This window comes from Brachyhypopomus gauderio, chromosome 3 (assembly GCF_052324685.1).
Source record: "Brachyhypopomus gauderio isolate BG-103 chromosome 3, BGAUD_0.2, whole genome shotgun sequence".
Taxonomy (NCBI): domain Eukaryota; kingdom Metazoa; phylum Chordata; class Actinopteri; order Gymnotiformes; family Hypopomidae; genus Brachyhypopomus; species Brachyhypopomus gauderio.
The window spans coordinates 20100425-20121657 of NC_135213.1; the positions used below are offsets into that span (position 1 = coordinate 20100425).

Consider the following 21233-nt stretch of genomic DNA (forward strand, 5'->3'; position numbering starts at 1 on the left):
TGGACAGGTTCTCCAAGGTAGCTAGGTTCGTAGCCCTCCCCAAGCTCCCGTCTGCCAAAGAGACCGCCTCGCTCTTCCTGCACCATATTGTCAGGCATTTTGGGTTCCCCGTCGACGTGGTTTCCGATCGTGGGCCGCAATTCACGAGCCGGTTTTGGGGGGCTTTTCTGGGTCTGCTTAACGCCAAGGCCAGTCTGTCCTCGGGTTTCCATCCCCAAACCAACGGTCAGACCGAGAGGACCAATCAGGACCTGGAGCAGACTCTCAGGTGCCTGGCGTCCTCCAACCCCTCCTCCTGGGCTGACCAGCTCCTCTGGGCCGAATACGCCCACAACACCCTATGGCACTCTGCCCTCGGGATGTCACCTTTTGAGTGTCTCTATGGCTATGCCCCTCCTATGTTTGCTGACCAGGAGGACGAGGTGGCGGTTCCGGGTGCCCGTGCCTTGGTGCGGCGGTGCCGGTTGGCGTGGAGTAAGGCCCGTAGGGCCCTTCTGTGTGCCTCAGCCGGTTACCGTCGCAACGCTGACAAGCACCGTCTTCCGGCTTTGTCTTTCCGCCCCGGGCAGCGGGTCTGGCTTTCCGCCAAGGATCTGCCGGTCCGTGGTGGAACCAAGAAGCTGGCCCCTCGGTTCCTGGGTCCCTTCAAGGTGGACAGGCGGATCAATCCCGTCTCTTACCGGCTGCTGCTCCCTCCTTCCATGAGGGTCCATCCGGTGTTCCACGTCTCGCGTCTCCGCCCTGTTTTGTGTCACATGCCCCGTGCTCCGGCCCCGCCGCCTCCCCGCATGGTTGACGGCGGTCCGGTGTACACCGTTTCTCGGTTGTTGGATCACCGCCGTGTTCGTGGTCGGGACCAGTACCTCGTTGACTGGGCGGGTTACGGGCCTGAGGAACGGTCATGGGTCCCCGCCTCTCGGGTTGTCGACCGCTCTCTTATTCGTGACTTCCGTCGTGACAGGGCTGTCGCTCTGGGCCCGCGGGGTCTCGGGCCTAGAGGGGGGGGCTCTGTCAGGGCTGGCTCGGATGCCGTGCCATCTACATCCACAAGGGGCACCCGAGCCAGTCCTAGACTCCAGCAGCGCAATCAGCAATGATCTGTCTCACCTGTTGCCATGGCTTCTTAAGGAAGCCAGTGGAGACGGATCATTGCTGATTCGTTGTGGTTATGCCGTTACGCTCTCAGCCTCTCTCTTACTCTGTTTTGCAGCGTTTGCCTCTTTAGGTGTCTCGCCACCTATCTCTCTTATCTCTCTTCTCTGTCTTTTTTCAAGTCCTCTCCTGCGTCCCTTACTGACCTCCCTCAAGTTTTCCTCAACCTGTTTACCTTCCTATCCCGTTGCTGTTCGTATGGGAAGGGTTTTTTGTTTGAATAGCCTTTTTGCTATTAGTCAGCTCCTTCCCCTGACGTCCTTGTTTTTGCCTTATTTCTTTTTACGCGTTGAGCAGTCCGCGTTTATTCAGGCGCTCCTTTTAGTTCTGTTATTTATTGTGGCACTTGGTTCCACCTCTCTCTCGCTCTCTCTAACACGGTGTGTGCGTCCCTACCACCGTCGTTACATACACCTTCTACTACCTCTGTTCTGTTGTGGATTTTTGGATTTTGACCTCTGTGTATTCGACTATGTTCTCTATCTCTAGATTGTCCTATATTTTATTAAAACCTGCACATGGATCCAAATCAGCCTCATGAGTCTGTCCCGTTACACTAGCATTATATGTCAGTGTCCACGAGGGCCACGAGGGATGTCACAGTCAGCTAAATGTGTAATATCTTAAATCAATTTTTTTTCCACAGGACAAGTTGATGTAAACAGGGCAGAAATGACAATCTTTATTAAATTTAGGTTGCGTCTTTTATCTCTAGCTGATCAACCTAATGTTTCTGTATCATCCAGGTGAATGGCACCAGTATGATGATATAATATGTGCAAGGCCACCAGATGGCATGAAGGAGAAAATTCTAAGTTGGATAAAGAACATAAAGCCTGATCTGGTGAAGGGAAGAGATATAGCAGGATATGAGATGCTAGAAACGATCTATGATATCCTCCGTGAGTGGAATACGCGAAACGTGAGAAACTTCTTTTCCCAGCTCCATCAGTTTGTCACAACGTATTCTGCTCCTTATATATATGAAGACAAAGCAAAGCCATGGCACACACTGCAGTATGGTAAAGAAGCGGTATGGAATCTTACAGAATTTGTATCTTTATATACAAAATACTGTATATTGGATTCTCGAGTTCATTTGAAATGTTAAATTCTTCTATTTATTGTCTCCATTTTAGGTGAAAAAACTGCTCAGATCATTCATGCTCAACAAGATGCAGCAGCAGACAGACAGTCATAGCATGGATCACCTAAAAGCAGCTATCACCTTTCTACTGGTTTCTAACAAATATGATTTACCCGTGGAACCAAATTTGATTTATGAATTCGCCTTTATGCTGCGTCTCCCTGAACTGTCAAAGGAAACATTTTGTTTGTACTGGGATAGTCTTATCCAGCCACTGCAAGAAGAACGGTAGGGTAGATTGGCTTCAAAAGGTTAATCGTTGTAATGGATATGCACAATGTAATAAAAAGATACATGCAGATGCAGTATGCATTTTGTTATATTCTTCTGTCATCTATATGAAATACTTTTCAAATAGCATAAAAGCCAAACAGTTAATTATTGTTATTGAACATCAATGTTTTATTTACTTCCCAGCATTGCAGATGTAGTCAGAAGTTTTTGCCAGACTGCAATTAACAATAAAGCAACCAGCTGGATTCTTATAATTCCATTGTTGCATTTATTGGAGGGAGACAGCAAGCCATTTGGGCCAAACACACTTTCTGCTGGACAAGACTTCGAAGTTTGGGCAGGACTTAAAGGGTTCAGGATTCCTAATGCCCATACTACAGACTCCCAACACACAAGGCAAATAAATTTGATTTGTTAAGCCATAAATATATGATATACTTTCTGTTGACCTCTAAATAATGTATTATATACACATATACACATATATATATATATATATAAATCCCATATGTTACCATTTAAAACATAATTCACGATTTCAGAAAACTCTATAATTACTCTAATTCTACTTTTTTTCCAGGGCACTCATAAAAGTCATGGAGGACTGGAAACACTTGCTTAATGTAGATGAACTGCTTGCACGCTCCTGGATGTCTGTGTTGGGCCTCAATAACTTGCTGGATTTCACATCCATGTTCCCTGTAGATATCTTAGATGTCCTTTTCAGGATTAGCTACATACTAGACAGTGATGTGTCATATGTCAAAGAGGTGAGATGAAACTTGATATACAACTCACAGAACACAGTACAATTTTAACATAAATAAATGCAATGAATAGGTATATAACCTACTGTATACAGCAAAAAATGATTTGAATTCTATTCTATATATTTTTTTATCTTATAGGATTTGAAAATGTTGCTTTCACATCTCATCTGGAAGACAAAAGATGAAATATACAGGTATATTCTCTAAGAAAATTACTTTAAACACACTTCAAATGCTATTGTAGTGCAAAGGAAATTAAAATAAAATGACACACCTAGGAATTTTCTTTTTCTTTTAGGTTTAAAGATGGTCAATATGTTGAACTCTGCCTGAAAAAGACTGTCAATCTATTGGGTGCAATCTGCAGAATTTGCCAAAACCCTTGTCATTATAAAACTCCTTTGGAATGCCTAAAACTCCTCAGTCTGATTATTGATTTGAAAGAATGCCTCTATGAGCAGGTAGATATTTTTATATCTGGAAAACATTCTTTTCATAAAGTGTTTAATTGCTCTACTGATGTCCTACTGGGCTTTCTAGCTGAAGCAGCCTCAAGCTAACCACTTGCTTTAATCTGCTGAGCTACTGGTACCAAACTAATCTTGACTTCCCAAGTATAGTGGTGTAAGTATGCCTTGATATATTTCAAATACCTTACAGATTGTTATTTCAAAGGAATCAACTGAGGTCCAGAGAAACAAGAGCACGGATATGTTCTCGGAGTTGATAAGAATCGTAAGAGAATGGCTTCGAAAGACATTCTCCAATCGTCTATTGAACAGTACATACAGCTACACCACATTTTGTAACACTTTTGAGATGGAGGTAGGCAGTTCATTCAACATTTTACTTAAATTTCAAGTGTTTACAAATGAGATGTATAGTTAATGTACTTAAAAAATTATACTTAGGTATGGAGCGACTTGATATCACTGACATTTGCTAACAAGGAGTTCAATGTGACATGGAGAGAAGCATTCTTAAGTCAGTTTGAGGGAAAACTGAAACAGGTAAGAAAACCTTAAGTTTAATTTAATTGTCTTTAGGGCTATTTTAACTACACAGTGTAAAATATCTGCAGAGGAATTACTGAAAACATCTGAAGACACTGTACTCTAAAGATACAACCACTGAGCAGAGTGTCTCATTTTCTGTCCTTAGGAAAAAGCAATACATCAAATTGAAATTTATTGCAACAAGGTTGAGGCAGTTAAACTGCCAATATTGTCCTCCTGCCTTGAAAAATGTGCATTGGAGGCTGTGAGTTCAATTTGCCAGGTACTTCATCTTATCAGAAAACGATATGCTTATTTTCACATATCAGAAATAAATATTGACATTTTTGATGGCTTTCATTCTTGTGTTGACTTAACAGGGAGGCTCAGAGAGTGTTTTATTCGAAAAACTTAAGAGCCATGACTTAAGCAAATTTGGAGCACTGGTATCTGCAGTTGTACTCAATGCTTGGCCAAAGACTGAAGATGGAAAATATCAAGATGGAGAAGAGCTGATAGTGAAACACCTTCTTACATGGTCTACAGCAACCAAAATCTTTCAGCTGCAAGGTGTTAATATCCACAATTGTACATGATGCAAATGTTCTTATTTAACCTATGTTTTGATGCGTTATGTAACACTACATTTTATTTCCCGCAGGTACAAATGGTAAACTGATTGATCAACTCTCTGACAAGGCCAGAGAGCAAATGGCTGTGGCCAGTTCAGCATTTAGCTGTGTTGCAGAAAAGCTCTTCCAAGGAAATATTACAATAAAAACACTGAAACATGTCCTGGAGAGAAAGGATGCATTTCTTGAACTTCTTAAGATTGGTAATTACACTAACCTGCCAAACAGTAATGTATATTTTCACTATATATACTACACATATTCACATGGGTTGAATATGAATTATTACGCCCTGCAGATGGACTGTGTGATGATGGCCGGTGTAAAGACTACAAAGCTGTGAAAGCACTGCTTAGAAGAAGGAAAGAGGAAGTTGAGAAGATCTACCATGAAAAAGAGATGGTTGCATGCCTACTCAATGTGTGCCACACACTTCAAAAGTACATCAAAGGTATGCTATTTACTTCATAGTTTATTTTCACCAACATGCATTGTTTCATATTCTCACTTTAATTAGATAGATGTATACATCTGTGTAAAAATATACTGATAATTACCAAACTTCTGATAATGATGAAGGAATCCATTAGCTTGTGAATGTTTTTCTGGGAAATGTAATTAATTACTCAAATTATGCAGTTGATACCAGGGACCTTGAAAATAACCACCAAAGTACTGTAGAGCACATGCTTTTGGATGATTTTATGGAAGTTCATCAGTTTGATGAGAGTTCTTCAGAAGTGACCGGAGTGGTCACATATTTCAACCTTTGCGACATCACCAGAAAGATGGCAAAAAGTCTGCATGATTTGCGAGAAAGCCACATTTTTTTTATGTGTTGGGAGGACCAAGCCAAAAGACTCTCAAACACTGAACAAGATGATGATGACATGGAACTTCAGCAGAGAAGAGACACAGAGCCATGCACATTACAGTTCATTTATACAGAAATATTTGAGCCTTGCTACAGTAAATATGAAGCTATCTACACAAGGGTAAAAAATGGAACTATCACATTTCAGGAGGTCGATAGTGTCTTCAGTGTCTACTTGGGCAGATACAATGAGTTTAGAAAAGATCTGGAGATTATGTGCAAAATTAATCCCAAGGATGATAAGCGATGGATTACGAGAAGAATTCAGCAGATCCAGCAATACCATGAGCTTCATTTTGCTGTAGAATCAGCCCAAATTATCATGGATGTCAAGAAAGTCCTTTGTCCTACAGGAGATTTCCAAATTCTGGATAGCCTTCTTCATGCAGTGAGTCATCACAACAAATGTTTTTGAAAATGTGAAATGTGTCTGTACTTTAGATTATGCATTGTCACACTCAGTTTTACATATGGATTAATTACATCTGGTTAATTTTTACATTCAGTACACTTAATAAATCTACTTTTGGAGATATGGATGAAGGATGTCACTGCAAAATTATGAACCATATTTCAGAGTGAAGCTGATTTTAAGGCGGAAAGCTTAGATCATATTGATGACAACTTGATAAGCACCAAAAAGATCTTGGCAGATATTTCGGAGGCTCGCCGACTTTGTCTTCAAGAGATTGGCCATAGGAGAAACTTTGTTGAGTGGGTCAAAGAAGCATTGAGAGGTGAGATCTTACCCTGGGCTTTAACCTGTGAAGTGAGTGTCTGGAGTATAACTGATTACTGATTAATAATGTGACTTATGGCTGTGATGAACAGAAAACAAATGCACTTGATTACAGTGTCTAAGTTTGAAGTGATAGATTTAACATTGTGAGGCTTCCATGCATCACCTTCATTTCTCAGCACGTTGTGCTCCCTGCATCTACAATTTGTGCATACAATGGCATCTACTCCTATTTTCCCTAATTAACAGTTTTCTTTTATAAATTTGTCACGGTACAGCCCGTGACTCCTTCCTCACGCATGTCGGTGTCCATGTTTATGTTCGCCCGTGTCCATGTGCTCCTGTGTTTATGTGGTGTCTGTGTGTGTACATCATTGTCATTTGTAACACCTGTTCCTTGTCCTGTAATGCGATGTGTTGCACTTGTCTTGTTCATGTTCTTTAATTGTGCGTCTTGACTAACGTATTTGTCAGTTCTTGCCTGATTCCAGTCCCAGTGTTTTTAGTCTCATGTCTATATTTCTGTATAATACCATAGTGTTTACAATAAACGTTCAGGATTAGCCTGCTCTAGTCTCCCTTGCATATTACATATTTGTACCTTTGTTTGAGTAATTTGACATGATCACCAAGTTGTAAATGTTGTGATATTTTGCAGATATCAGTCAGCTTAAAGTATTTGTTGATCTGGCCACAATCTCTGCTGGGGAGAATGCTATGGACGTTGATCGTGTGGCCTGTTTCCATGATGCTGTGCTGGGCTACTCCTCCATACTGTATGGCCTTAACTCTGACTCTGACTTTAGTGCTTTTAAGAGAGCCCTGCAGAAACTTTGGCAAGCTCTGGAAAATGACAGTAACATCACAAAAAAGCTGGTATGAGCAAAAAATGACTGATGTTAAACATGTTAACTTAAAAATTTTAAATCACTTCAGCAACTCTTCTTTCAATTATTTTTGGACTCGTGTAAAAGGGATACACGGGTTGTTCAAAGCTAAAATTCATGTAATTTATGCCACTTTTTATGATTGTTTTTAGAAGAAATCAGGTGAAAATTAGTATTCAGCTTCAAAGAAAGTTACCTTTGGGTTCAGCAATGTGGACACAAGTGTGCTTGTTATACCAGACAGTATGACTGCTTTCTTCTGTAATGCGTGAACAATTATTTTATGTATCTCCTTTTGGTATCAGCGAGATACTGCCAGGCACTTGGAATGGCTGAAAACAGTGAAAGAAAGTCACGGCTCAGTGGAACTGTCCTCCCTTTCTCTTGCCAAAGCCATAAATGCAAGAGGAGTGTACACCATTGATGCACGACACCAGGAAAAGGTGAATTTTTCCATTAACTAAATGGCACAAAAAGAAACATTTCATTAGAAAGTTTCATAAAAAGCATTTTTACTCTCTACTGCACTATGGTATTCACTACTTAATAGAGAACTTTGATCATATTATCATAACTTCATTCTGGAAACAGATCTGCATAGAAACTGCTCTCAGACTTGATGTCCCTGAAGAACATGAGGGACAGGAGACTCGCTGTTATTCTCTTGAAGATTTGAGAGATCTGCAAAATAAACTTATGCTTATGTCCGGAAAACCTGAACAAAGCAATGAGGTGGAACATTTCACTGAGGTAAAATGATCTGCATCTAAATGTTTTTATCATTGAAATGATTTTATCTGAGACAATTTATAAATGACACTAAAATATGCACTGAAATATGTTCTTAATTCTATCTAAGGTTTTTGACCATGTTCAGAGACTAGCTGGGACCTACCTTGATCTGCTTTCTGCTGGAAACCCTTTGTTTAAGCAATGGGAAGCAAAAATCATGTGCTATGATCCAGTGATGAACTCTGATAACTCTGGAATCATTCTTGACTTCAATTTGACTAACATTCCATATAAAATACCAGTAGAGGGTAATGCAATTGAAAAACTCCCAGAACTTTGCAATAAAATGGAGAGGTACTTCAATGATTGGAAAATGTTTATGGACAAACAGAGATCTGAGAACTACTATCTTAACTATTACACTGCTGAACAAATTGTCTATCTTTGTGAGCAGCTCTCTGTGAAAAATGTAAATGAAGACATAAATGACTGTGCATTAATGATGCTCTCCTTCGTCAATCCTAAATCTAACACACATAATGTGTGGAAAGCATGGAACCTTGTGCATGAAGATTTGCAAAATATGGAAATCACGCATTCACTTTTTAGTGAAGGAAGCTTAAACACAAGTCTGCAAGATGTTACTGGGTTAAGAACATTGGATATGATTTGGGAGAAATATATCATAGACATGAAAACCTTTCTTCCAGATGTACTGGAAATGTCAAATTTCGCCAGACTTCTTGATATACTTAATAGTACAGTGAATTGGGATTCTGAGGATGAGGACCAGGAAGAGTTCTTGCCTTTAGACCCCAACGAAAGACCTATCAGACGTGTGTTGCCAAAGGGCTTGGTGCATGGCCGTCCCAATCTCATAGTTTGTCCCAGGGAAGAGGTCTTGGCTACCTGCATCAGTATTTACTCTACTAGTGAATATGAACCATTGCCTACCTATGATGAAGTCTTACTGTGCAGTGCAACCACTCCTTATGAGTATGTAGAGCTTTTTCTCAGACGGTGCATGTCCAGTGGATATATGGGAGAGAAGCTCTACTGCCTATTGCATGCTGACCTGTTGAGCTACGAGGTCAGTATTGATGTGGAGCAATTGTTTCACAGACTTCATTCTGGATCCAAGAAGGATTACAAACTTGTGATCATTTGCAGCTCAGATCGGGAACATGCTTACATGCCTTCTGCATTTGGTCAGTTCAAATTGCACATAGTCCCAAGAGAACCCTTACAGAGGGTTCAAGCTTATCTGTCCAGACACTATACAGTTCCATCAGATCTGTCTAGTGCTGCCACTGTCTTCAAAGACAAGCAGTCTGTTGGAATCGTGTCATCAAAACGAGCAGGTGTTGGTAAGTTAAATGAAAAGAACATTTTCACTGAAGCAAACCATTTTCAAACTCATTGCCATCATTTGCTCAATAAATGCATCTTAAAGGTGTTTCTAATTATTTCAGGTAAATCATTGTATGTTCAGAGGCTTTATGAGAAGCTTGAAATGTCTGAAAGACCCGGATCTTCATGTCTACGATGCATTCGATTAATTCAACCCACAATCGATGAAAATAGCATCCTTCAGTCGTTGCTGGACACATCAAACCAGAACGGACTTGTGATCTTTCACTTAGATGTTACAACATCGGTAAGAGCTTAGTTGACTCAAACATAGCAGTTGCTATACAGAATAATTAATATATTCATCATGTGGTATCATTGTAGGTGCAAAAAGGATTGGATGAGTTTTTATTCAAGCTGTTAGTTCTTGGCTACCTAATGGATACTGAAGGTCGTATGTGGAGATGTAGCAGACAGCACTTGTATGTCATTGAAATGTTGCAGCACACCTCTGACTCTTCAAAATTTGTTCCAACAATGGTAAGTGTCTTCATTACTCTTTTTTTTTTAGTGGACAAATGTGATTTACAAAATGATTATTAATTATTTCAGCACTTCATTGACAAATGAGTAACAACAAACATTTTCATTACAGGATTCTAATGTGCCTTTCACATTCACTGAGGTCTTTCCCACAGTGCAGTGCAGACCTCCTAAAGAGGTTTTGGAGCTAGAAATAAAAATTGAAGATGATCCTAGCTTTGAAATTGAGGACCCACTTATGGACGATGAACATTTCAGAAGTGAAGCTTTTCAGCGGCCTTACCAGTATTTAAGGCGTTTCCATGAAGGTGCTGACCTTGACAACTTTACCTTTAGTGGAGTTGAAGGTTCCCACAAAGAATGTCTTCAGATGTTGTTTATCTACTGTGGTGTTGTTGATCCATCATGGGCAGAGTTGAGACATTTTGCATGGTTCCTCAATCTTCAGTTGCAAGACTGCGAGACGTCTGTTTTCTGCAACATGGAAATTGTTGGTGACACTTTAGGAGGATTCAGAAAATTTGTAGTTGACTTCATGATTTTGATGGCCAAAGACTTTTCTACACCATCTCTAAACATTTCTGATCAAAGTCCAGGTAGACAAACCGTAGACCTAATGGGTGCTACTGAAGAAGATCTAGCTCCATTCCGTATCAGAAGGAGATGGGAGTCAGAACCTCATCCATATATTTTTTTCAATGATGATCATGAATCTATGACCTTTATTGGTTTCCATCTCAGGTTAAATAATCAGAAAGGAGTTGATGCCGTTGATCCATCATCACACAAAGTGATAAGGAAGAATATCATGACGAAGCAGCTCTATGATGGTCTCCGTCTTAACAGGGTTCCTTTCAACATTAATTTTGATAACTTGCCTAGAGGTGAGAAGATTGAACGTCTGTGCAGTGTGCTTGGTGTTAAGTGGCCATCAGATCCTGATGAGACCTACCAGCTCACTATGGACAACGTTCTGAAGATGATGGCAATTCACATGAGGTTCAGATGTGGCATTCCAGTCATTATTATGGGGGAAACTGGTTGTGGAAAGACGAGACTCATCAAATTTCTTTGTGAGCTGCAACGAAGTGGATCTCCAGCAGAGAATATGAAATTAGTCAAAGTTCATGGTGGCACAACCCCTGAGATAATTTATAACAAAGTACAAGAAGCTGAGGCCATAGGATCCTTGAATACAAACAAACATAAACTTGATTCTGTCATTTTCTTTGATGAAGCCAATACTACTGAGGCAATCAGTTGCATAAAAGAAGTGCTATGTGACCACACAGTGCAAGGTCATAAACTTAAACCTCAGACTGGACTACATGTTATCGCTGCATGTAATCCTTACAGAAAGCACTCAGATGTGATGATTGAAAAACTGGAGGGAGCAGGTCTGGGATACGTAGTGAAAGCTGATCAGACACAGGATAGACTAGGATCCATTCCCCTTCGTCAGCTGGTGTACAGAGTTCACGTCCTGCCCCCAAGTATGATCCCCCTCGTGTGGGATTTTGGACAGCTCAGTGATGACACAGAAAAAATGTACATTCATCAAATTGTTCAGTGTGCGATTGAAAACAATTCAATCCAGGAGGACTACATAGAGATGATAACTAATATCCTTTCTATGTCACAGTGCTACATGAGGAAGAGGAAAGATGAATGTAGCTTTGTCAGTTTAAGGGATGTGGAACGTTGCATGCAATTGTTTGAGTGGTTCTACACCAATTACAAAATGTTTTTTGAGGAACTTGGAGACTTCTTGAAGAAAAAGCAAAAACCCTCAAAGGTAAAAAATGAAGAGGACAGAGACCCAGTTGAATGGGCTCTGTTGATGGCAGTGACAGTGTGCTATAACTCTTGCTTGGAAAAGAAAAAGGAGTTTTGGACCAAACTCTGTAGACTCTTTCCAAAGTACAACAAACCAGCAAATGTGGTAAAAGAAATCTCTCTCATTCAGGATCTTCTTCTACATGATGTGCCTCTGAGTGGTACCATTGCGAAAAACAAGGCTTTGAAAGAAAATGTGTTCATGATGGTGGTGTGCATTGAATTACGAATCCCTCTCTTCTTAGTTGGTAAGCCTGGGAGCTCAAAGTCTCTCTCAAAGACTTTAGTGGCAGATGCCATGCAAGGCCAGGCAGCACATTCTAAATTGTTCAAGAATTTGAAGCAGGTCCACTTAACATCTTACCAGTGCAGTCCTCACTCAACTGCAGAAGGAATCATTAACACGTTTAAACAGTGTGCTCGCTTTCAGGAAGGCAAAAACCTAAAAGAATATGTGTCTGTTGTCGTACTTGATGAGATTGGCCTGGCAGAAGACTCTCCCAAAATGCCTTTGAAAACACTTCACCCATTATTGGAAGAAGGTTGTATCGATGATGATCCACTTCCCCATAAGAAGGTGGGGTTCATTGGCATCTCAAACTGGGCTTTGGACCCAGCCAAAATGAACAGGGGAATATTTGTCTCCCGTGGTGACCCAGATCAGAATGAACTAATTGAAACTGCAGCAGGAATTTGTTCTGTGGATCCAGTGGTCTTGGAAAACATCAGGCATCTTTTCCTTCCTTTGGCATGCGCTTACTTACAGATATGTAAAACACAAGATAAAGGGTTTTTTGGCCTACGTGATTACTACAGCTTGATCAAGATGATATATGCTGTCTCCAAGTCTTCTAGTCCTTCTTCACAAGAAATGATTGACGCAGTACTGAGGAATTTCAGTGGCTTGGATAATGTAGACACTCTTAATATCTTCTCCAAAAAACTGCACTTTCGACCTGACTTGGGAAACATTAGTACTCTTGATCTTGTGAGAAAAAATATTCATGGAATAACTCAAGACGAGGATTGTCGCTACCTTCTTATCCTAACAAAGAACTTTGCAGGTCTCCATATTCTTCAGCAGAATTTCTTCTCGGATAACAACCTCCCAGAGATTATCTTTGGCTCAAGTTTTCCTAAAGATCAGGAGTACACACAAGTTTGCAAAAATATCAACCGTGTGAAGATCTGCATGGAAACTGGACAGGTTGTTGTGCTATTGAACCTTCAAAACCTGTATGAAAGTCTCTATGATGCACTAAACCAGTATTATGTTTCTCTTGGTGGCCAAAAATATGTGGATCTTGGTCTTGGGACACACCGTGTGAAGTGCAGAGTGCACAAAAACTTCCGTCTCATTGTCATTGAGGAGAAAGAGGTGGTTTACAAACAGTTTCCCATTCCACTAATTAACAGACTAGAGAAACACTACCTTGACATCAATAGTGTTCTAAACAGCAATGAGAAGGAAATTGTCAAATGTCTGCAGAGCTGGGTCCAACATTTTGTGTCGTCCAACAGTCAGCATTGCAGTTCACATAAGTACTTGCCCCAAGATGTTTTCATTGGCTACCATTCAGACACTTGTTCCTCTGTGGTACTGCAAGTAATCGACAAACTAAGAGATGAAGCTGTCCATTCAGATATCCAAGACCAGTTGTTGGAGGAAGCCAAGTTTGTCTTACTGAATTGTGCTACCCCAGATTCACTGGTGCGATTGGAATACACTGGCTTGCCAGATGTGGAATCAGAACGATTGCTAAATACATACTTCAAGGTTCAGATGCACCATTCTTTAGCTGAGTTCATCAGCTCTCACATCCAACAAGAACATCGGAACCATTGCATCTTCACAGAGGTCAGATTTTACCTTCTTCTTTACCTAGTCACTGAAGACCAATTACTCATTTATTTTATTTTCAACTGGGTCTTACTGTAAAGGACGAACCTTTATTTGTTCTCTGTGAAGGTAACAACATTCTCAAGGCTCTTGACCGCTGTAGATGTTGGTCAACTTCAGTCCCATACAGGGATTCACAATATTGCTCTTTTATCACTGAGGCAGTTTGAGACAGAATTTTCCTTCCTTAAAAAAATAAGGTAATTATTTCACGTTTGTCATACAAACTCTTAATTATAATGCAATCATTAGCCAGGAAAATGGGGTTTTTTTTGTACTGTTTATAGGCATTTTCTAAGCACAGCATCTGCAAATAAGATTCTTCTACTCCAAATGGATTTCAGTGAAGATTCTGGGAGTGCAAATATTCTTGCATCTGCCAGGTATGTGTTCTTTTAATAAAAAAATAATTAAAAAAACCTACATATATTTGTTACTATATATTATGATCTAATTAATGCTTGATTGACATATGCAGTTCAAAACACATTACTTGGTTTCTTGGTTTTGTAGGTACTCCTGCATGAATGAAACAATCCGATTGCAACCTACAAATGCTTGCAAGGTGTTTGTGTACTTCATTACTAAGCTGCAAAGAATAGAGGGCGGAACCTCCTACACTGGCTTTCAGGGAGGTTAGTTCACTTTAAATCATCTTTGTTCATAAGACATGCATACTGAAACTTGCATTTTGTATGCAAATAATGTGTACGGATTGCATATAACAATGCTATTAAGGCATTCCTACATTAAATTCATGACTAAATTATGTTAATTTATTTCTTTAGGACATTGGAAATCTGTTCACATTGATGACCTGAGAAGTTCTCAAGACATTATATCTGATATTCAGAATTTAATAAATTTGTCCATTTGTGATCTCTTCAAAGAAAATGTTAATCAATTTGAAGGTAACCCTACACAAGATTTAATCATGTATTTCTTATAAATTTTATTTTGCCTTTAATTGCTTCTATTTTTGCTCCTGTTCATTACTTTAATGATTTTTTTGTTTATATAGAAATGGAGGTGCAGGACCCTAAGCTTGTGCAGTCAGAGTTTGATAAGTCTGTAAGTATAATATAATTGTATTTGCTATAAATAATTCCTTTTGAACCTAAAGCTTTGCATTGTGTCATTTGATGTGTGTTTCAGGTACTGGACAGTGTGTTTGACACAACAGTGCTGGTACGCAGTTGCGTCCAGAATGCTGTGAGCATGCTGAGGGATCCTGAAGATGGTGGCCTCCTTAGTACAAGAAGAGTAGACATCTTGCTTATGCTACTGGACAACAGCGAGCAGCTGAAAGGTATTGTCTATATGCTATATATTTCTCTATTATAATAATCTGTATAATTTCAGTAGCTCATGTGCAAAATCTCAAATCAGAATTGGTCTGAAGGTAGCTCTGCCTAGGAGCCAGAACTAACAGAATTGATTATCAGCCAGTGGGTGGAGATTAATGGTTTCTCTGCTGTAACCACATGAAATTACTTTAAAAGCAAGTGTGTAAAAATGTACTATAGTAGTGAGCAGAACTGAAGTCCATTGTGCTTTTAATTGAAGTCTAAGTGTACCATTCATGCACAACAAAATCAAAGTTTTACAAAGTTATTAGAAACATTAGTATCTGTTCAAAACACTTTTTAGGATAAAATTGTAGCTAACAGACCTGTCCCATTCATAAGCAGAAATACTACTCTTAAATTAGGGATGTACTATTCTGCGTTAATTTCTGCCTCAAAGGGAACGTTATTACCATATGGCAACATTTACGTGGCTGCATGTTCCAGTTGTAGATCTGCTATGAAGCATGAAGTAACATGATTTTCCAATGCCAACGAGTAAAAATTGAGTTAAAGAAACAAACACATGCCCTCTCTCAGACAAAACACAACATTAAGACTGCCAGCTAGTCGCCGTTGTTTTAGTAGCATTCTTGTAGTAACTGTTAGTTTGTTTGTGCAATAGCTTAGTAAAACGCAAGCAAGTAAAGAAAATACAGCTTAAGAGGCTCGCTAGCTTTAAAAAAAAAACATTTTAAAAGACAAAGAACAAAAGGCCAAAAAATTGTTTTTTTTAATTTTTATTATGTTGTTTATGGTCTGACCCAATTAGGTTTATTCTGACTCCAAGGCAGAGCTGTCTTCAACACAGCTTAGACAGTCTATGTGCCTGTGTTCGTCTGTATACGGCCCATTTGTGTGTGCATCTTGGTGTGTTGCTCTTGCACTTGTGTTTTGTTAGTGTTTGTGTATTTAAGTGTGAGTGTTGTCTACGTACCTTGTTCATCGCTAAGCGCTAATCTAAAATAAAATGGTTTCTTTAACGTGCGTTCACCTTTGCATCCTGCCTCAGTCTCACACATTACATATGCACATGAGCATTTCAGTATGGAACTTGACAATTTTAATGAGGGATGTTTTCTTGTGTAATAGCTACATTCACAGAGACCTTAAACATGCGAATTCATCTCCTGTTGAAAACCCGTGAAGACATTGCTGATATGCCCCTTAATTGGGTGTCCAGAGAAGCATCAAATATTGAGGCCCTGCAAGAGGGTGGCACATTTAAGTAAGCACATTATATCTTATATAGGCACTAAAAATCTGTTTTTATGGATGACATTCACATATGACAAGTTTGCCTGTCTGATGACGGTTTTCTTTTGTTGATTGACCTAAAGGCAGACCCTGTGGCGGAGAGTACAGGCAGTAGTCACTCCGTTCCTGGCTCATTTAATTTCTTTCATTGACCGCAACCGTAATCTGGACCTTCTGCTGGACAGTAACTGTAAGGATGAAATCAAGGATTTGTGGCTTCTTATATTTGGTGACAAAGCACTGCTAGATATACCATATGTTCCGATTAGCCAAAGGTGCGTGGTAAAAAGTTTAGTTTTACTTCATTAATTATTGCATAATTTATTACTTAGAACTAAACTTTAAACAATTAATTAGATCATTTTCAAATTTGTTGTGCCATATGAAAAATGCTCACCCTTTCTCCATAGCTCTGAGACCCAAACCATCCAGATTGAAAGCCACATATCTGTGGGAAGAACTATGTCCTGCGCCATGTCTTTTAGCTGGAGAATCAAAGACCTGTTAGATGACCTCTGGGTTTATAATTTACAGAGAGAGGGTGACTAAGTCCTTTCTTAAATAATATATACCGTACATTTTGTTTTCATAATTTGTTATTTAAAGTATTTCAAATGTAAACAATATTATATATATATATATATATATATATATATATATATATATATATATATATATATATATATATATATAACAGAGCTTTTTTTTTTTTTTTTTTTTTTTTTTCAGGTCAGTCTTACCAAATGTTTGAGACTGTCTTCAAGAGAACTGTACTTGGGGAATATTTTGCAAGGCTGAACAAAGAAATGCAGAGGGAAGTTTTCCAAAGATATCTTCAAGATTTCATTACTTTGACAATGAGAGTTTCATCTGTTGCTGAACAGCAAGTAAGGCTGCTTAGTGTTCCCCTTTTTGTCATTAAGATTCAAAGTCTGCTCTGTCTCACATAACCAACCTGTTGCTGAGGATGGTTCATCTCTCGTAGTTGCTATGTGCTGCGCTGGCCAGTTGCGTGAATGAGCTGTGCATACGGCGAGGCATGTCTGTGGACGACCAGCTCTCTCTGGCACTGGTTCACTCCGCTTACCACGAGTTCCAGAAACGTCTGCAGAACCTCTCCAGGATTATGTCCATCCTGCCTCAGGTGGCCCTCTCCTTGCAGGGCAATCCATATGTGATGGACCCAGTTGAGATGGTATGTCTTCATGTTCCATTTCTCACTGTGTGTTCTGTGACCTTGTTTAATGGTCCTTAACCTTTGAACATAAACTTCCTTTCTAACTGAAATACGACACATGAAATATGTGACATTAAGCAGTTTGAAAGCAAATTCGACAAATAATGTTAATGTTTTATATATCAGACACTTACATATACTTACAAGATATTTGGGCACAGAATCTCTTCTATGCTGTTGTAGTTTTAATTGAAAAGGTTTTTAATACTCCACTTAAGATTTTAGATGTGCATGCTGCTCTGGCCGCTGTGGAGCATCTGGAGCCCCAGGATTTAAAGGGGGACTTCCAGCGGCAGTCCTGGCTGAAACAGGTGAAGAGGCTGCAGGTGCCAATCGAGTTGGTCTGCTCAGAACACGGTCTTAAACAGTACAGCGAGAGGAGTCGTGAGATGGCGAAGTTCATCCAGTGAGTTTCAGTACCTCATCAATTATTTTCAATTTCTAGTCATTTCTTCTTGTTCTTTTTTCCATATTAATTATTATTCATATACAGAGTTTAGAAACTTTAAACATAACTATCTATTCTTACCTTTGCAAACAGTAGAAGAAGCTTCAGTTTTTATCTCTTTGTTACATAATTTCTTCACATCAGAGCCGAGTGTTCTGTGAAATCCCATACTTCAGTGTGATGTTGAAGATTCTTTTGTTTCAGAATAGCAGCTTTAAACTGGCTTGTTGTTGGATTGGGTTAAATGTCCAGAATTTTCTTTGTTATAATTATGCTGTAATAGTCTTCACTTGTTTCATCCATGAATGATTATCACGTGTCCTAGCACTGCTTGGAGACGTCTCTTCATGCTCTCTCTGTTTGTGGAGCACATACTGTTGTGCATTGAGGAGGAAGATGAGAGGTTGGCACCACTAGCTATGGAGCACACCCGACAAATATTGAAGGTAATAAAATATGCATGCATTATATATATATATATATAATATATATTTTATATATATATATACAGATAAAAACGGTCTGCAAGCGAGTGAAATTTAATTATATATTAGTGCTGTCAATTCCAGGTGCCGCGATTAAAAGTCCTCACCAGGATTTTGCTCAGGCTTCCTGGATTGTGTCCACTAATTTTACCTGGATTGCTAATTAGAAAATCTAGCAAGCTTGAGCAAAATCCTGGTGAGGACTTTTAATCGCGGCACATGGAATTGACAGCACTAGTATGTGTGTGTGTGTGTGTGTGTGTGTGTATATATATATATATATATATATATATATATATATATATATATATATATATATATATATATATATATATATATATATATATGGTGACAAAATCACTGATGCTTGAAATTACATGTTATATTTTATGCTTGGACCATTAACAGTTCTTTCTGTACTTTGAATTCCATTTTTGCCCAAGCAAAGAATTTCTACCACCTAATGCATATTGACAACTAGCGTCTGTACCACATTTAATAATAGTAATGACTTAAAAAAATAGAAAACTGGTTTCATTTCCACCAGAGATAAAGGTCACCATAATAAATTTGTGTTATCTTCATCATGTGTGTTAATAGCACTGCATAGTTTTTTTCTCACATTCTTACATATTTATTTGTTACAACCTGCTTTTGTCAAAGGTACTTGAAAAAAACCCAGACATGAAATTGGAAAAAACCTTTAGGGCTGTAATCGAAATACTCAGATCCTGCAAGCAAAGAGCAAGTGACCTAATATTCAAGTAAGATCTCAGTTGATATATCCCTCCTACATTTATTAAACATTGTCTTTGCAATTGGAACTGAGATTATTGGTACTCTTCAAATTTTAAATAAGTTTTTTTTTAATCATTCTCTTTTTGAGGTATGGCCTCCAGTCATGTGCTATATGCAGGGTTGAGCCACAAGACCCAGTGGACCTGCCATGTAGTCATATCTTCTGTCAGCCTTGCATCAAAAGGTGGCTGACCCCAGGTCAGATGTTCTGTGCAACATGTACTCAACCAGTGCCAGATGACTTTCAGCTGAATGTGTCGGAGGACATAAGGTCTGTCTTATCTCTTCCAACACTTCCTTCGGTTCGATGGGCGATGTGACAAAATCATGCTGATCATACAGTTTTTGTGTCCGTGTGTCTGGTTATGATGATTATACAGGGCCTGTTTCAAGTTGAATGCTCAGTTCAGACAACGGTGCGATAGCTTTTTTGTGGAAGTCGTGTCTACAGTGTGCTTCAAGGACAATTCCCCACCATCCCGAGGCGTCATTCTGCACCTGCTGTCCTTCCTCATGGTTGAGGCAAAGCCAGTTTCCCTAAGTCAAAGTAAGATCAACCGTTGCCTTTGTAAATCACACATTAAAAGCTTGTACACCTTGATTTGTGTCACAATGTCTGCAGGTTATTATATAGTACAGAATGATGTAGGGAGTACTACATTGTAGACTGTGGTTTTGTATTTATGTAATTGTGTGCACATGCAGATGTTTAGCTGCTGACGTGTTCTTCTCGGCGTCCTCCCTTCCAGTGCGCAGCCGTATTCTCACCAAAGCCCTGTCACCTTTTGATGAGTGTGTGGACAGAAATCCCATTGTGCGGTCTATCGTGCTTAAACTCCTTCTCAAATACAGGTGCTGGATACAAATCATTTAAAGGAGTCCAGAGGGTTGCAGTATTACAGAATGGCTTTTGCTCTGTGATTAACTATACATGGTGTTTTTTCAGCTTTGATGAGGTGAAAGAGTACCTCGAGCAACACCTTATGGATGTACTAAGGAGCAAAATTCTGGATGACGCTGACAAAAGCGAACTATATACTTTATACATCAACTGCTTTGAGGTAAAAAATAATAATAAACTGGCTGGATTTTAGGACCTACCAAACTGAAATTTCATTCAGTGGTTTCCTGACAAAGGCCATTTTTGCAGGATTCTATGTTTGAGAAAAAGAATCCAGGCACTGCAGAAGAGCAGAAATCGCATCTGCAGGAGGGTCGGGACTTCTTGCATTACTTCCTGCACACTGATCGGGTGGATGCAGATGAGGTCTCCATAGAGACCCTGCAGCAAATTGCAAGACTACGCGTGTACTTGGACATGGGTGCACAGATGATTGCCACCTTACCACACAATGGTTAGACCCACATGTACCACTACCCTTTTGCAGATTTTGCATGATCTCCTCTGAGTTTGTCTAATGGAAAAAATATTGTCTGACGGTGAAGATATTGCTGATGCTGGTGTACCATGTCAAACAAGTAGTTTTAACATTGTGTGATTAACAGGGAGCCTGGAGGAACATAAGACAGAGTTCTTAGAGAAGGTGATGGAGCTTTGTGAGGAGAGCAGGAACGACTGGTACAGAGTGTACCTGATCAGAAAGCTCTGCAGGTTGCAGGGTGTGGAGTTTGTCCGAAGTATGCAAAAGGAAGTCTCGTTTCGATGGCTTTTCCCACAGGAGATTTTGCAACAGGTAAAACAATATATATTTTCCAGAAATGCTGTATATACAGAAAAGACAAAAGGTACTGAGATGAATCTGATTTACACATGGTTTCCCATTACACCAAGTTGAGTTGATCAGCTAAGACATTTTTGGTGTCTGTTTTCTTGATGCACATATTTTAAAGAACATATTTTGGTATCATGC

At 39.4% G+C, this 21233-nt stretch overlaps 1 protein-coding gene across 2 annotated transcripts in view; it reads left to right on the top strand.

The window, feature by feature from the left end:
- LOC143510601 (E3 ubiquitin-protein ligase rnf213-alpha-like) overlaps positions 1–21233 on the top strand; it is a 36651-nt gene that overhangs the window by 8344 nt on the left and 7074 nt on the right. Inside the window, exons 7-47 of one of the 2 annotated variants that reach the window (XM_077000142.1) lie at positions 1899–2185; positions 2292–2527; positions 2717–2929; positions 3114–3303; positions 3442–3497; positions 3602–3764; positions 3964–4128; positions 4215–4313; positions 4465–4581; positions 4679–4868; positions 4960–5133; positions 5229–5381; positions 5570–6192; positions 6382–6541; positions 7202–7419; positions 7736–7873; positions 8022–8180; positions 8290–9529; positions 9635–9819; positions 9897–10052; positions 10168–13749; positions 13861–13991; positions 14079–14174; positions 14305–14426; positions 14580–14702; positions 14813–14862; positions 14947–15100; positions 16230–16365; positions 16478–16669; positions 16805–16935; positions 17124–17281; positions 17380–17589; positions 17850–18037; positions 18405–18525; positions 19228–19328; positions 19451–19633; positions 19743–19909; positions 20112–20214; positions 20309–20423; positions 20513–20717; positions 20869–21056. In XM_077000142.1, coding sequence (XP_076856257.1) covers positions 1899–2185; positions 2292–2527; positions 2717–2929; positions 3114–3303; positions 3442–3497; positions 3602–3764; positions 3964–4128; positions 4215–4313; positions 4465–4581; positions 4679–4868; positions 4960–5133; positions 5229–5381; positions 5570–6192; positions 6382–6541; positions 7202–7419; positions 7736–7873; positions 8022–8180; positions 8290–9529; positions 9635–9819; positions 9897–10052; positions 10168–13749; positions 13861–13991; positions 14079–14174; positions 14305–14426; positions 14580–14702; positions 14813–14862; positions 14947–15100; positions 16230–16365; positions 16478–16669; positions 16805–16935; positions 17124–17281; positions 17380–17589; positions 17850–18037; positions 18405–18525; positions 19228–19328; positions 19451–19633; positions 19743–19909; positions 20112–20214; positions 20309–20423; positions 20513–20717; positions 20869–21056 — 11378 coding nt within the window. The remainder of the gene's footprint in view (positions 1–1898; positions 2186–2291; positions 2528–2716; positions 2930–3113; positions 3304–3441; positions 3498–3601; positions 3765–3963; positions 4129–4214; positions 4314–4464; positions 4582–4678; positions 4869–4959; positions 5134–5228; positions 5382–5569; positions 6193–6381; positions 6542–7201; positions 7420–7735; positions 7874–8021; positions 8181–8289; positions 9530–9634; positions 9820–9896; positions 10053–10167; positions 13750–13860; positions 13992–14078; positions 14175–14304; positions 14427–14579; positions 14703–14812; positions 14863–14946; positions 15101–16229; positions 16366–16477; positions 16670–16804; positions 16936–17123; positions 17282–17379; positions 17590–17849; positions 18038–18404; positions 18526–19227; positions 19329–19450; positions 19634–19742; positions 19910–20111; positions 20215–20308; positions 20424–20512; positions 20718–20868; positions 21057–21233) is intronic. The other variant, XM_077000143.1, reaches the window with a different exon arrangement.